The sequence below is a fragment of the Microchirus variegatus genome, assembly GCF_963457635.1.
Source record: "Microchirus variegatus genome assembly, chromosome: 6".
Taxonomy (NCBI): domain Eukaryota; kingdom Metazoa; phylum Chordata; class Actinopteri; order Pleuronectiformes; family Soleidae; genus Microchirus; species Microchirus variegatus.
Window position 1 is genome coordinate 21,565,770 of NC_139807.1, and position 13,690 is coordinate 21,579,459.

The 13,690-nt window shown below is 41.0% G+C and overlaps 1 protein-coding gene across 2 annotated transcripts in view; it reads left to right on the plus strand.

The window, feature by feature from the left end:
* Positions 1-13,690, plus strand: part of atp2b3b (ATPase plasma membrane Ca2+ transporting 3b) — a gene marked incomplete at both ends in the record, with an annotated part of 71,046 nt that overhangs the window by 542 nt on the left and 56,814 nt on the right. For both annotated transcript variants that reach the window (XM_083891036.1, XM_083891037.1), the window contains one exon: positions 6,638-6,835. In XM_083891036.1, coding sequence (XP_083747162.1) covers positions 6,638-6,835 — 198 coding nt within the window. The remainder of the gene's footprint in view (positions 1-6,637; positions 6,836-13,690) is intronic.

Sequence of the window (13,690 nt, forward strand, 5' to 3'; positions counted from 1 at the left end):
ATTTATTGCGATATACTCACTCAACAACTCTAGTGAGAGTGAGCCCTTGAAACGTCAAGTGTTTCTTTTTTAATGCTAATCCGCAACTTTGTAACATCCGTTAAAAAATGATTTGCTAAAAAAATGGTGTCTCAAAAGCGATATAATATTGTGACGCAAAATATCACACACACCACTTCAGTTAATAGTTCAGATAATCTCTAAATTAAACTAAATTATTGCTGAGTCTTAACCGGTTAATCTGTCAATTATTATTCTTTGACGCATAAAATGTTGAAAAATGACGATCGGTGTTTACCGGACCTGGAAATGATGATGTTCTCACATGATTTGTTCACAAATTCACATTTAAGAAGAAATGGAAAGCTAGTAATTAATAAAAAAAAAAAAAACTCTAACAACTATTAATCAATTATCAAACTAGTTGCAACGAACCTGGAAGTAAGAATATGAATTGCCACCAGGGGACGACTCTCAACCAAATAGCCTCAATCTGTCTTCTTTAAAAGACATTGCATGTGAAAATTCACACTATGTCCAGTATCAACATAACAAACAAGACAAATCTGTCCCTTTTAAAAGAGACAGCACTTCAAACACACAAGATGATACCAATGACATTTGAACAAATGCATTATTCATATTCAAATACACATTTAAAAATTCACTGACTTTGAAATGGAGGTGTTTCCATCCAGCAGCGAGAGTACATTGCAATTTTAATGCATGTAAGAACATGGCTGCATGATTGTTGATTTGATTACAGTTGATGATGACAGAGTTAATCAATACGTGATAAATGGAGTAACATGTGCACACATATGTGATATATGTGTGCACATGTTCTGTACAGTTGGGGCTCAGGCACTTGACTGCAACTGTTATCATTTATTCATACTCAAGTCTTAAATCATTTATTTACAGTGATGTGAAACTTTGAGTGGAAACAGCAGATGTTTGGCCTTTTTTTTTTGCTTGACAGGCAACTTGTTGACTGATGGTCTGACTGTGTGGTCTGGTGTTCTTTGCATCTATTATATAATGGATTTAGTAAGAACATAGTAATATCATGGAAACAAGCAAGGCTTTGTTTTACAGTACAGTTTTACTTTACTTACTGAGAAAATGATCATGTATTACATAGTAATATATCAGAACCTATATGGCCATAGTTTCATTGTACTTACCTTCCTATTACCAGCAGTAATTACCCAATAACACACTATAATTAACTATATAGTTACCAGGTAATTGCCCAGTATTTTGGCCATATTTTCATTGTATTTACTTTCTTATTACCATTGGCAGGTAACACTTTTGTGTTACCATGAATTTACCAAGTAAATACCTGGTAATTAGGGGAATGTAAAAGAAAGGGTTACCACATTGTATTATTATTAGTAGTAGTAGTAGCAGTAGTAGTAGTAGTAGAAGTAATATTAGTAGTAGTCGTAGTAGTAGAATTTCAAGTTTGATGCAATAACCAGGAAAATACTATTTTAATATTTCTAGAGGAATAACAAAAGTGTACAGGCTTATTTATTTTACACATTTAAAACAGAACAAACAGTAAGATGAATTTTGACAGCCTAAACAAAGCATTATCCTGAACCTTAACCACAACCCATTAATCCCTTAAGTTAACCTTAACCTAACCACAGATGGAGCAGAGAGGGGTCATTATCACCGTCTGCTATTCCTCTGTTGCAAATAAGTGGCTTTCAATAAAGTGAAAGAGAAGGGATGAGGTTGTCCTCCTTAGACTGAGACTAGGACATAGTGGATGAGTCAGCAATCTGGAAATGATGGGAAAACACCCAGATGGTCTGTGCCAGTGTGGACGTCCAGAGACAATGACACATGCAAAAGAAAATGGCAACAGTTGTTTATGGAACTGACTTAACCAGGACTTTCAGGTTCCTCCTGAAAATACACTTTCACTGTTGAGAAGAATCACCATCTTGACTTCAAGGAAGTTTTGGCATTTCTTCATGTAAGTGGTCTGTGTGTGCTTTTTAGAAGGAGGATTTTGAACCGCGATTGGAGGCTTCGAACTTCTGGAGAAGAATTCATGAATAGAAGAAGAAGAGTGGTGGAAATCAAGAACATTGAACTGTGATTGAGAGCTTCAGTTGTGCCTGTCAGTGTATAGTCTGCCAGAAATTATGATTATCATTATTATTATTATTATTAGAAGAAGAAGAAGAAGAAGAACTTGAGACTGCAATGGGAGGCTTTGAACTTTTGTATGAAAAGATTAAGGTGAAGCAGAAAAAGTGTGTTGGAAATCAAGACATTTTCAACTGTAATTGAGAGCTTCAAGCTATGGGGGTAGCATAGTGTCCGTCAGTGTGTAGTCTCAAGGAAATTATAATTATTAGGAGAAGAAGAAAGAGTTGAGGCTGCGATGGGAGGTTTTGAGCTTCTGTAGAAGAATGTATTATTAGAAAAATAAGAAGAAGAGTGATGGAAATGGAAAGAACTTTGAATTGTAATTGAGAGCTTCAAGCTATGGGGGCAGCGGTGCACCTCTCAGTGTACAGCCTGCCAAAAGAATATTATAATTGAGAACAACTCGTCGTCCTGACAAGGCCAGTTTTTAATGTCCTATGCAAGAAATATAAGCACACACACATGCATAGACACACGAGCAAGTTAATATGATTATGCTGATTAAAGATTTGCGATAATTGTAGGAAATTGGGCTTCTCTGTATGTAGGGTGTGTGTGTGTGTGTGTGTGTGTGTGTGTGCTGTAACAGGGGTGTGGTACCACACTACGCCCACTCCTTCAACTAGTTTGTAACCTAGCAACACAACAGCAGAGAGAAGTTGGCTAGAAAAGTCTGCAAGAGAGAGGAGGGAAAGATGAGAGAGAGAGAGGGAGAGAGAGCTGTGAGATGGAGATGGTGATGAGGAGGAGGAGGAGAGAGAGAGAGAGAGAGAGAGAGAGAGAGAGAGAGAGTTGGTGGGTGTTGAGTTACAGTTAGTCTGTTGTGTGTTGCTAATTTGACACTGTGAGCTGGTCAGGAATCAGTGCAGCAGGTCCCAACACATACACAACTGTGTACCTGCAGTTGTCCCTATAGCACAGTTGGCACACACACACACACACACACACACACACACACACACACACACACACACACAAATACCCAGTGTGATGATGGGGGAGGAGGGGGTGGTCGAGCGGGCGGGCGGTGTGAGGAGGGAAAGCTCGAACAGCTTGCCGCATTGTCAAGGACACATCAAGGGGAGATTGAGAGAGGGAGAAAAAGAAGCTGTGGAAGAGGAAGAGCAGGATGGAGGGATGGAGATGAGAAAGAGAGAGGAGAGAGAGAGAAAGAGGGAGGGATAGACTAATGAAAGGGGGATGCAGCTCACTGATTGCTCAGCATAAGTTCACCTGTTTGCTCTCTCTCTCTTGGCCTGAACCCTGTTAAGCGTCATATTGCTACACAAACTCTTCATCAACACTGTGAGCTGCACATGACTCCGTGCAGCGAGCACACACACGCACACACACACACGCACACTGACGCACACCGACAGTCACCATTCTCGTCCAATCACAGCGCACAAGTTGCCGTTCCTCCTCCCCTGACAAAAAATATAAATAAAAGAAAACAGAGCTCTGCCTCAAACCTATATCGCTGAGAGTGACATCACCAGTTGCTGGGCAGAAACCTGTTAGAGACAGGAAGGAAGCCCTGGACCTGCTATCCTGGTCACCGTGGAAACTGAATCACTCAGGGGTGAGGTTGAAGGGGGGGGGTGAGGGTGAGGATGAAGACGTTGCAGTGAAGCTGAGTTTATCATCACAATTTACACATTTGACTGAAAATGTTTGACTTTAGTAATGCAGGTGTGTGTGTGTGCAGGGCCGGCCTAAGCCTCCATGGGGCCCTAAGCAAAATTTGATTTGGGGCCCTCTGTTACTGCCAATAATAATGATTATTGATCATTCACACACCTACTATACTAAAGCTATTCTACTTATTCTACTCTGTCACAAATACAAATACACTTGTAAAACTAAATGTGAGAACTTTTTGTTGCATGGAAGCAAGATACCAGACACCAGATTTGCAAATTTACAGAAAAAATCTTTCAATTAATATTTGGCAAAATCAGCAACTCCCCCTACTGGCGACACAGAGAATTGATTTATAAAACCAAACAGTTTATACTTAAAATATTAAGATCTGGAAAATCTAAAAATGTGCACAATCTTTGGGGGGGGGGGGGGGAATTCAAAATACACTCCTGTAATACAAAGATTCGACTTTTATATGTAAAAAACACAGCATTAAATGAAATAAACAAATAAATATCAAACAAATACTTTAAATCAGGGGTCTCCAACTCAATTTGCCTAGGGGCCGCATGAGTTAGGGCCAATTCCATTCCTATCTTAACCCTCAATCTTAACCCTTAATCTTAACTAGCCCTCAAAACCAAGTGTTGAGGGTTATTTTGTCACTTAGAAATGGGACACCCCTTAAATGCAGATACGTCTTCAGACTGTAGGGGGCAGAATAACGCGAAAGCTGCGTCCAGTCTGTCAACTCCAAAAAAGAAGAAGAAGAAGAACACATTCACGTCAGGATTATTTATTCTGATCCGTTTGTCAGTCAAGTTATTAGGTTGTTAGTTAGTTATAAGATGATACTCATACAAATATTCAGCTGACAGTTACCACACACCACGACTTATTGAAAAGTAAACCACACCGGCCGACTATTGACAAAAGATCGTAAAATAAAAATAAATGATGTCAGTAATCCATAATATGGGCCTAAACTAAGATAGTACAATGGTTATCATCATTTTTATATCTCTATTAACAAAGAAAATACTTAATTTGTAGCGCACTCGCTTCGCTGCTTTCGACGCCATCTTTCTTATGTGAAAACACGCAATGCATTCTGGGTAGCCCTTGCTCCCAAGGGTGGTCTCGGAAAATCTTAATATTGAGGGCGATATAAACTTGCCCCTCATCTTAATTTTTCTGAGAATCGGGACAGAACTTGCACTAGAGGGAGAGCATTTTTGAGATTGAGGGTTAAGATTGAGGATTAAGTAAGGAATTGGAATTCACCCATAGTCTGGGTGAGGCTGGGCCGCATCAAGTAAGTTCTGTCACGGGGAGTTCATAATCTGCGCTGTTTGCAGCCAAGTTTCGCTTTTGCGCAAAGAGACTTTCTAGCATTTAATAGGTGCTGTTCCACAGTGTACTCACATCTTGTTGGAAATCGTTTTATTGGTGTTCCAAACTGATCGTGGACAGACTCTAAGCGGGTATGGACAGGCGCGTGCTCGCCGCAGTTTTTGCGTGCGTCATCACAACATCGTTTCGGTGGTTACCGGGGGAAACAGGAGTGGGAAAAAATAGAGCGTCTTTAGGGCATCCTAGCTAAAAGCCTGCGCGTGGCTCCTGTCTTTGTCACATTACTGCAGTCCCACAGTCACAGTCTTATCCTCGAACTTCCCACTAACGGTCCATATCGTCACTGCGGGTCGCACTTACATTAAAGCTCACATAGAGTGGTCCTGTTGCACATATATGTTAGTTATGGAGGTCTACTTACATACATTAACTTGTTTTTATGGTCAAAAACCTGTCTTAGATCTTATTTCAGACATAAATCTCACCCCCAGAAGACAGAATGTACGCAACCGGATGTGCCCGGACTAGTGCCCGGAGCAGGACGATCTGCTGTTCAGGAGAACCGGTGTTTACGTAACTGGACCGGGTTTTTTCAGAGAGCAAAATGAGCCTGAGATTACAATAAAACACAGCGGGCTGCGTGTCTGAGGCTACTGCTTTAAATGAGATATAAAGTTAAATAATCACATCTGACAATGATGTAAAAACTGTGAAAAAGCTTTGGTAAAAATGGTGAGAACAATTCTAAATAAACTACAGCAATCCAAGCTTGACAATCATCCTGGATTTTTGGAGTCAGGAATTAATGCTCTGTTATGGATCACACTCACACCTGGTTTTAACAGCCCTTAACCCGTTTAACACCCAATCACTCTTGAATGCGTTATCAGTTTCGATCGCAGAAAATACATTTGGAGGTGTGTCCACATGTATGAATGAAGTCTGTCCTCAGAGCCCGTCTGTTTACATATCAACATTCGTACTTATCAACACCGATCATCACAAGATTTCTATTTCTACTGCTTAAAAATCCTTATTTCATGTTACAGCAGTGTGAGTAGAGAGATTTGAGTCACTCAAACTCTTCCTGTGCTTATTCTCTGTCTTTCCCTGACGGACACAATTGTATGCTCATGACTCAGTGGATGGATGTTAATACCAGTATTATAAACCTTGGCAATTACTGTATATTTAAAATGTTTCAGTGTTTATCAATAACAATTATAGTCCACATACAGGAACTGTTAAAGTCCTTCCTCAGATAATAACACAAATTGGTAATAAATAACCCAAATATTATAAACAAAAAACGAGACACATTACAAGGTACACTGAACAACAGAATAAATACAGTGACAAAAACAAACAAGATTTGCTTCTTTCTTCCTCTTGCTGTGCCAAATCTATTGTTTCAACTTTGTGTAAAATAAATGAAATTGCCTTCTTCCTGTCTGTCTCTGTCTCTCAGGTCTCAGTGGGGAACCGGCAGACCTGGAACGCCGGTGCCAAACATATGGCCAAAACTTCATCCCACCGAAGAAAGCCAAGACGTTCCTGGAGCTAGTGTGGGAGGCCCTGCAGGACGTCACACTCATCATCCTGGAGGCTGCTGCCATCATCTCCCTCGGCCTCTCTTTCTACCAGCCACCTGGAGGGGATACCGAATGTGAGGATAGGCCAAAAAAGGGTGTGGGGTGATGGGGTGGTTGGTTCAGTGGGATCATTTGAGGAGGTGTTTTAAGGGCTGGGTCATCGTTTGCACATGCATATGTGCAGAGGTTCACTGGGGATGTAAATTCTATGTTGGTCCATGCACACTTCATGCAGACTAGGTTACAACTAACGACTGATTTCAACTAGTCATTTATTATTTTAAATGATTAGTTGATATAATTGGATAATAAATCAAACAAATACTCAATGAATTATTTTGCTAATAGCTTTTCAATTACCTTGCCTTTTTTCCCCTACCTTACCTTTGATATCCTTAGACGTCTCAGGGACAACAGATGGAAATTCACTTGAAATTAGAGCTTTAATCTGGCACAAAAGCATATCCAGTGATTAGTGCTGCTCTACATGGCCCCTGTTCAATAAACATGAAATAAACTAATAATCTAAACATGAGGGTGTTAGATCGGCAGCAGTTGTGTTGCTCTGATGTTCACCTGCCATCTCCTGCTGTTCACTGCATGTGCAGCTCCCGGAAGAAATAGCAGGTAAAACGAGATGTCTCACTCACTCAGCAGAGAAAAAACAGCATAAAAAAAGCAACCGACAACTATTGACCATTAAATCTCGTTGGCACGGAACTAGAACTTCTGAGAGAGGAGGCGCTGAAGAGATGCGGACGTGATTTTCTGCAGCTCCCAACGGGGTGAATTTCAATCAATTAAAAATGACCATTTAGCCAATGTTTCACTCTGGAAACAGTTGAGGGGCTTTTTTTATAACATATATCTACACAACAACAGTCCTAAGAATGTCGGGCACAGGCTAAATCTAAGTCCAAAACGCTGCGTGGAACACCAGAACGCTAATGCTAGTGAGGAAGAGGAGGTAACGGCAACTTTGCTCAGGGATATAATGCAGCCTTTGAAAGCAGACATTTGTAACTCAATCGACACAGCAATAAAAGGACTTCAAACCGACATTGCCGCTGTCAAATCCGAGCTGAGTACGACAACAGGGGCCCTGCAGCAGACCATCAATCTACAAGAGGAGAGGCTAACTGCGGTGGAGGACTCGGCAACAAAAGCTAACGATAGCTTAGCCGAAGTGGAGGTGACAATAAGTGCACGACAAGGCGAACTTCGAGCACTGCAAAGTAAGTGTGAAGATTTAGAGAACAGGTCGAGGAGAAACAACCTAAGGATAATCGGTATTGCAGAAGGGGAGGAGGGTAAAACTCCGACAGCATTCATTTCCAATCTCCTAAAATACCTGTTGGAGTTCCAGATCAGCCTCTTATCGACCAAGCCCACCGGCTGTCCCAGGTTAAACCGAAAACGGGGAAACCACCCAGACCCTTCATTCTCAGGGTACACTTCCTCCATGTTAAAGAACAGATTGTCCGCTTGGCCCGAGAGAAGGGTGGCCTCAAATACAAAGGACATGCCATACACATTTTTGGAGATCTGACCGCTGGAGAAGCAAAGAGAAGAGCTGCTTTCAACGATGTAAGGAAGATTCTACAGAACATCGCGGGCGCCCGGTTTGGTTTCAGACACCCGGCTACGTTCAGAATCACAATGCCTGGCGGTGAGGAGCGTCGCTTCATAGATCCACAGGAGGCTATGGACTATGACAAACCAGCCTCGTCCAGATCCCCTGGTCCGGAATGATGGTCACCGAAGGCTAACGGACAGACTGTATCTTTTGAATGCAAAGGTTAATTTTCAATTACTCTCTCTCTAATAGTTGGTGCATTGTGAATGCGTTAAATATGGTTCTTAATACATGATTCGTTCATGCACGTCGTTGTGTGCTGTATGCCTGTGTCCCACATATACACGTTTATTTGAGGTTTAAGCACATAGTTGTGTATTTTTATTTTATTTTTTTATTTTTTCCCTCTTTTTTTGGTCTTGCAGTCATTACCTCATGACACCCGAAGGTAATGTTTTGTTTACCTCCTTCCTCTTACGGTGTGAATTCAGCTGTGGATACACAGATTTGAGGCAAGTGTTGAAGCTTCATGTTGGGGTATAGAGTGAGTTTGCGCCCATGTTGGGGGGGTGCTTGGGGGTGGGGGGATGGGCTTAATGTTGTTATTTGTTTTTGTGTTTTTACATGTTGTTTTAACCCACTTACTGCGTTGTTTTGGCCACAATACCTATACTGTTTAACCTGTGCTGTGGAGCAGAGTCCAGCAGTATGTTCTCTCCGATAACATGGCCTGCATTAATCTTGCTAGCTGGAATGTCAAAGGACTAGGTCGACCCAGTAAACTCCACAAAGTGCTGGCTCATTTAGATAGCATGCATGTACAGATTGCATTTCTTCAAGAAACACATTTATCTCCCTCTGATCATGTGAAATTGAGAAGGAAGTGGGTTTCCCAGAGTTTTCACTCTGTTTTCAATAATAGGGCCAGGGGGGCTGCTATTATAATACACAGAAATGTAGTGCTTCAGATGTCATCGCTGATAGAAATGGGAGATATGTTATCGTGACTGGAACTTTATTCAATACTCCTGTAGTGCTGGCCAATGTGTATGCACCTAATTTTGATGACGAGAGTTTCTTTGTTAGATTTGTGTCATCCATCCCAAAACAAGACTCTCATCACTTGATATTAGGAGGCGACTTTAACACATGCTTAGATCCAATGTTGGATAGATCATCCAAGAGACAAATACCCATATCTAGGTCGGCAAAGACGGTAAACAGTTTTCTCGGGGATTGTGCGGTGGCAGACGTGTGCCGTTCTCTTAACCCTGATACAAGGGCATACTCTCTTTTTTTCAAAAAAAATTTCCCCCGTATTGATTATTTTCTTCTGGACAGGAAGCTTTGCAAATATGAAGCAATTGTCATTTCAGATCACTCTCCACTCTCCCTTAAATTTAAATTTAATGATATACCTATAACTCTCCCACGCTGGAGGTTTGATACAAGTATGCTTTCAGATGAAGATATGGTTAAGGTCATTGCCTCTAACCTTGATATCTACATACAAACTGTGCTCCCGATGTTTCCCATAGCACAATCTGGGAAGCTCTGAATGCATATATAAGGGGGCGTTTAATTCTTAAATAAGAAACAGCGCACACACAGACAATAAATCGCCTGACTGATCAAATTCGTCAGATTGATAACCAGATAGCCAATGGCCCTTCACCTGATCTTATTAAGGACCGCCTTCTTCTTAAGACAGAATTTGACACATTTACATCAACAGATATTGAAAAAATATTGCTTAAATCCAGGCATTCGCACTATGAGTTTGGTGAGAAAGCACAAAGGCTTCTCGCTCATCAGCTCAGACAGTCTTCTGCTTCTAATATCATTTTCGAAATTAAAACACAACATGGGGTTACTCGGGACTGTTCAGAAAAAAATGACGTCTTTAATGCGCTTTTAAAGACTACTATGAATCATTATATACTTCTGAACAGAACTGCACTCCCATGGTGATGGAGAAGTTTTTCACAGCTATCACTCTCCCCCAGGTTGGCCAAGCCACTGTGGAATCCTTAGACAAGCCACTATCTCCTGAAGAAGTTAAGAAAGCTATATCTGCTTTACAAAGCAACAAAAGTCCTGGCCCTGACGGGTTTTCAGTGGAATTTTATAAAGCATTTTCAGATAAGTTAGCGCCACTTCTATTGGATATGTACGAGTCATTTGAATCAGGAAATTTGCCTAAAACATTATGTGAGACGTCTATCACTTTACTATTGAAGAAAAATAAAGACCCCCAATCATGTGGTTCATATCGCCCTGTATCTCTTCTGCCAGTAGATTTCAAGATATTAGCTAAGGTCCTGGCCATGCGTCTGGAATCCGTACTTCCACATGTAATATCTCCAGACCAAACTGGATTTATTAAAAACAGACTCTCCTGTTTTAACCTACATCGACTGTTTAGCATAATATACCATCCCTCACAATCTACTACAGCTGAAGTCGTAGTTTTCATTAGATGCGGAAATATGTCCATGGGTTTTGTTGTCGTTTTCTTTTCTAGTGGCTGGTTTTGATTTTGTAATTGTATGTTTATCAGATGTAAAAAAACGTCCCAGATATGCACAAGATGTAAAGTCCAAACTGCACTGAAATAAAAAGAATGTTCAAAAAATATATATATCTCGCTGGCACATTAATCCGCATATACCTCCAATTTGGTCCTTGTGGGCCACACAATTTCCAGTCCAATCTTGTTTTGGGTCCAAAGAAATGGTGAAAAACTCACTTGAGGTCTGCAGCAACCTATACACAGTATTTACAAATTAAGTACTCAAAGAAAAAAGACACATACTGCGGTCTTCCTACTGGTAAAATGTAATGTGAGGTTGTGTATGCATGTGTGGACCAGAAGACCAGTGCGGACCCTGTGGATGTGGAACTTTATTATTAAAGCTCCCATAGAACGTAAGTACCAATTAAGGCTGGTTTTTTTTGGTGTATCTGCACCATTACCTAGTTTATGAAGCCCTGAAGGTTCAAAACAAACAGTTCAGCCACTGCTGAGAACGTTGTGTTTTATTGTAATCTCGGGCTCAGCGAGATCTCTGAAAAAACCCGGTCCTGTTACGTAAACAGCAGTTCTCCTGAACAGCAGATCCTCCTGCTCCGGGCACTAGTCCGGGCACATCCGGTTGCGTACATTGAACCGCAGAAGAAGAATAACGTCCGTTGTGGAGGTGTTTCACGAGCGACAGTGTCTTCTGACTCTAGGTCTGACTCTGGGTCAAAGGTCGTCAAAGGGACTGTGGCGGGGAGTCGTGAAGAAGCTATTTTTAAACATAGTTAAAACATTGTTTTGATAATGAGAAGCAGTGCATCCACCGTTCCAGAGGGGGGAGCTGCGCTCCTGAAAGCTGGTGTGCTAATTTCGTCACTTCCAGGTATTGGCCAATCACAAGACAGTTGGATAGGCTCTACGCTGGCTGGCCAATCACAACACAGTCTGTCTTCTGGGTGTGAGATTTATGTCTGAAACACCGCGTCTGACGAGAGCTTCAGTAAGGAGAGATTTCTATCAGCTCGTTTACAGCAACTAGGAGGTTTTTGAGCATAAAAACAAGTTAATGTATGTAAGTAGACCTCCATAACTAACATATGTGCAACAGGACCACTCTATGTGAGCTTTATATTACACTTTTCATGAACCACTGCAGACTTTCAGCCCAGGGATTTGTGATCTCTTGTACTTGTACCACTTGTATCACTATGCAGACTCCTGGAGCTGACCAGCTGTCCCAAATGAATATACTCTCTCTGTGAAGAGTGCAGGCATTATGGAGAGATTTTTAGGGTTCGAGCTGAATGTGGGGGGAGAAATAGTTGTTGGGGATCAACAATAGTGGCAATAATTTGATTGATAAAAACTAAAAGTAATAAATGTTAAATAATTAATTTTAATTAATAAAACTTTAGATCGGGGCACCAGCCTGAAATCAGGGAAAAGACAATCAATCTATGCCTTTAAAATCAGTCTAAATAATCACTGTAATTGACTATAATATCAAAGATATCCCAATTGAACAGTAATGAAGGTATGAATCCGAGCACAGACTCTCTCAACCCCTGTTTGTCACAATATTTCATGTACAAGAGACACAGACCATTCCTTTAAGTGAACAAAAGTAAGTGTGTGTTAGTGAAACACGAGGCGATAACAAAGATAAGAGAAGGGAGTAATGCGGTTGGTGGCCGAACGAAGCCACTCCCACTTCTGGAACCAAAGTGGTGGGGGCATGAGCAGTAGCAGTGACTGTTAATGCACTCATGCATTAATGTTCATCGACTATACAAAGCTAATTGTTCATCCAATTAGCTTTGTATATTTAAATTAGATTAATCAAATTGTTTTATTTTCGTTATTTGATTTAATTAATAGTTACTATAGGAACGGTCTGTGTCTTTTGTACATGAATTGGGATATCTTTGATATTATAGTCAATTACAGTGATTATTTCGACTGATTTTAAAGGCATAGATTAATTAATATTTCTTACTTTTTTATCAATCAAATTGTTGCAACTATTGTTGATCTCCAACATAGTCAAGAAGAATAGAGACCCAGAGACGTGGAGGAAATTGTCATGGAACGTCTTTCTTTTCATTTAGGCATTTCAATGGTGGCGCACGGACGTGCAGCGGCTCAGCACCTCAGCGCTTGGCACACGTTAATTAGTTTATTGTTTTGTTCCTACTGAATACCAAATATGCTCAGGCATATGTAAAATACAGTCGACAAGAACTGATTACCATCCTAGAATGGAGTGTTTTCGACCCACATCATGACATTCCGACTGAGCTCGTGATCATCAGGGATGCGAAGGCCAGACACAGGCAGAGAATTGATGATCTTTTCGATAGTTCGGACCCCCGCCGTGCCTGGCAAGGTCTGAGATTAATCACCAGACAGAACAACAACAGCAACACAACTAGCAGCAGTGACTCTTTGGTTGAGCAACTTAACCACTTCTTCAGTCGGTGTGAGATGGATGCAGCAGCAGTAAATACCCCTCTAGCTCCACACACGTACATCCAGCCACTCACCTTGCAATCCAGTGAGGCTAGACGCACTCTTCAGAGTATCAACATCCGGAAGGCAGCCGGCAGCTCGTTGCATGAAAAAGTCACAGAACATCATTAAAGAGCCCTCTCATCCTGCCCACCACCTCTTTGAACATAATTGGTATTGTACGTGTTGTATATGTGGGAATATATGCGTGTGTGTGTGTGATGCTTGAATCCTGCGGGATTAGGGTTTGGCTGTGAGTGTACAGTGTTTTTATTTATTCTATTTTTTTATTCCTTTTATTTATCTATCTTTTAACTGATGCGA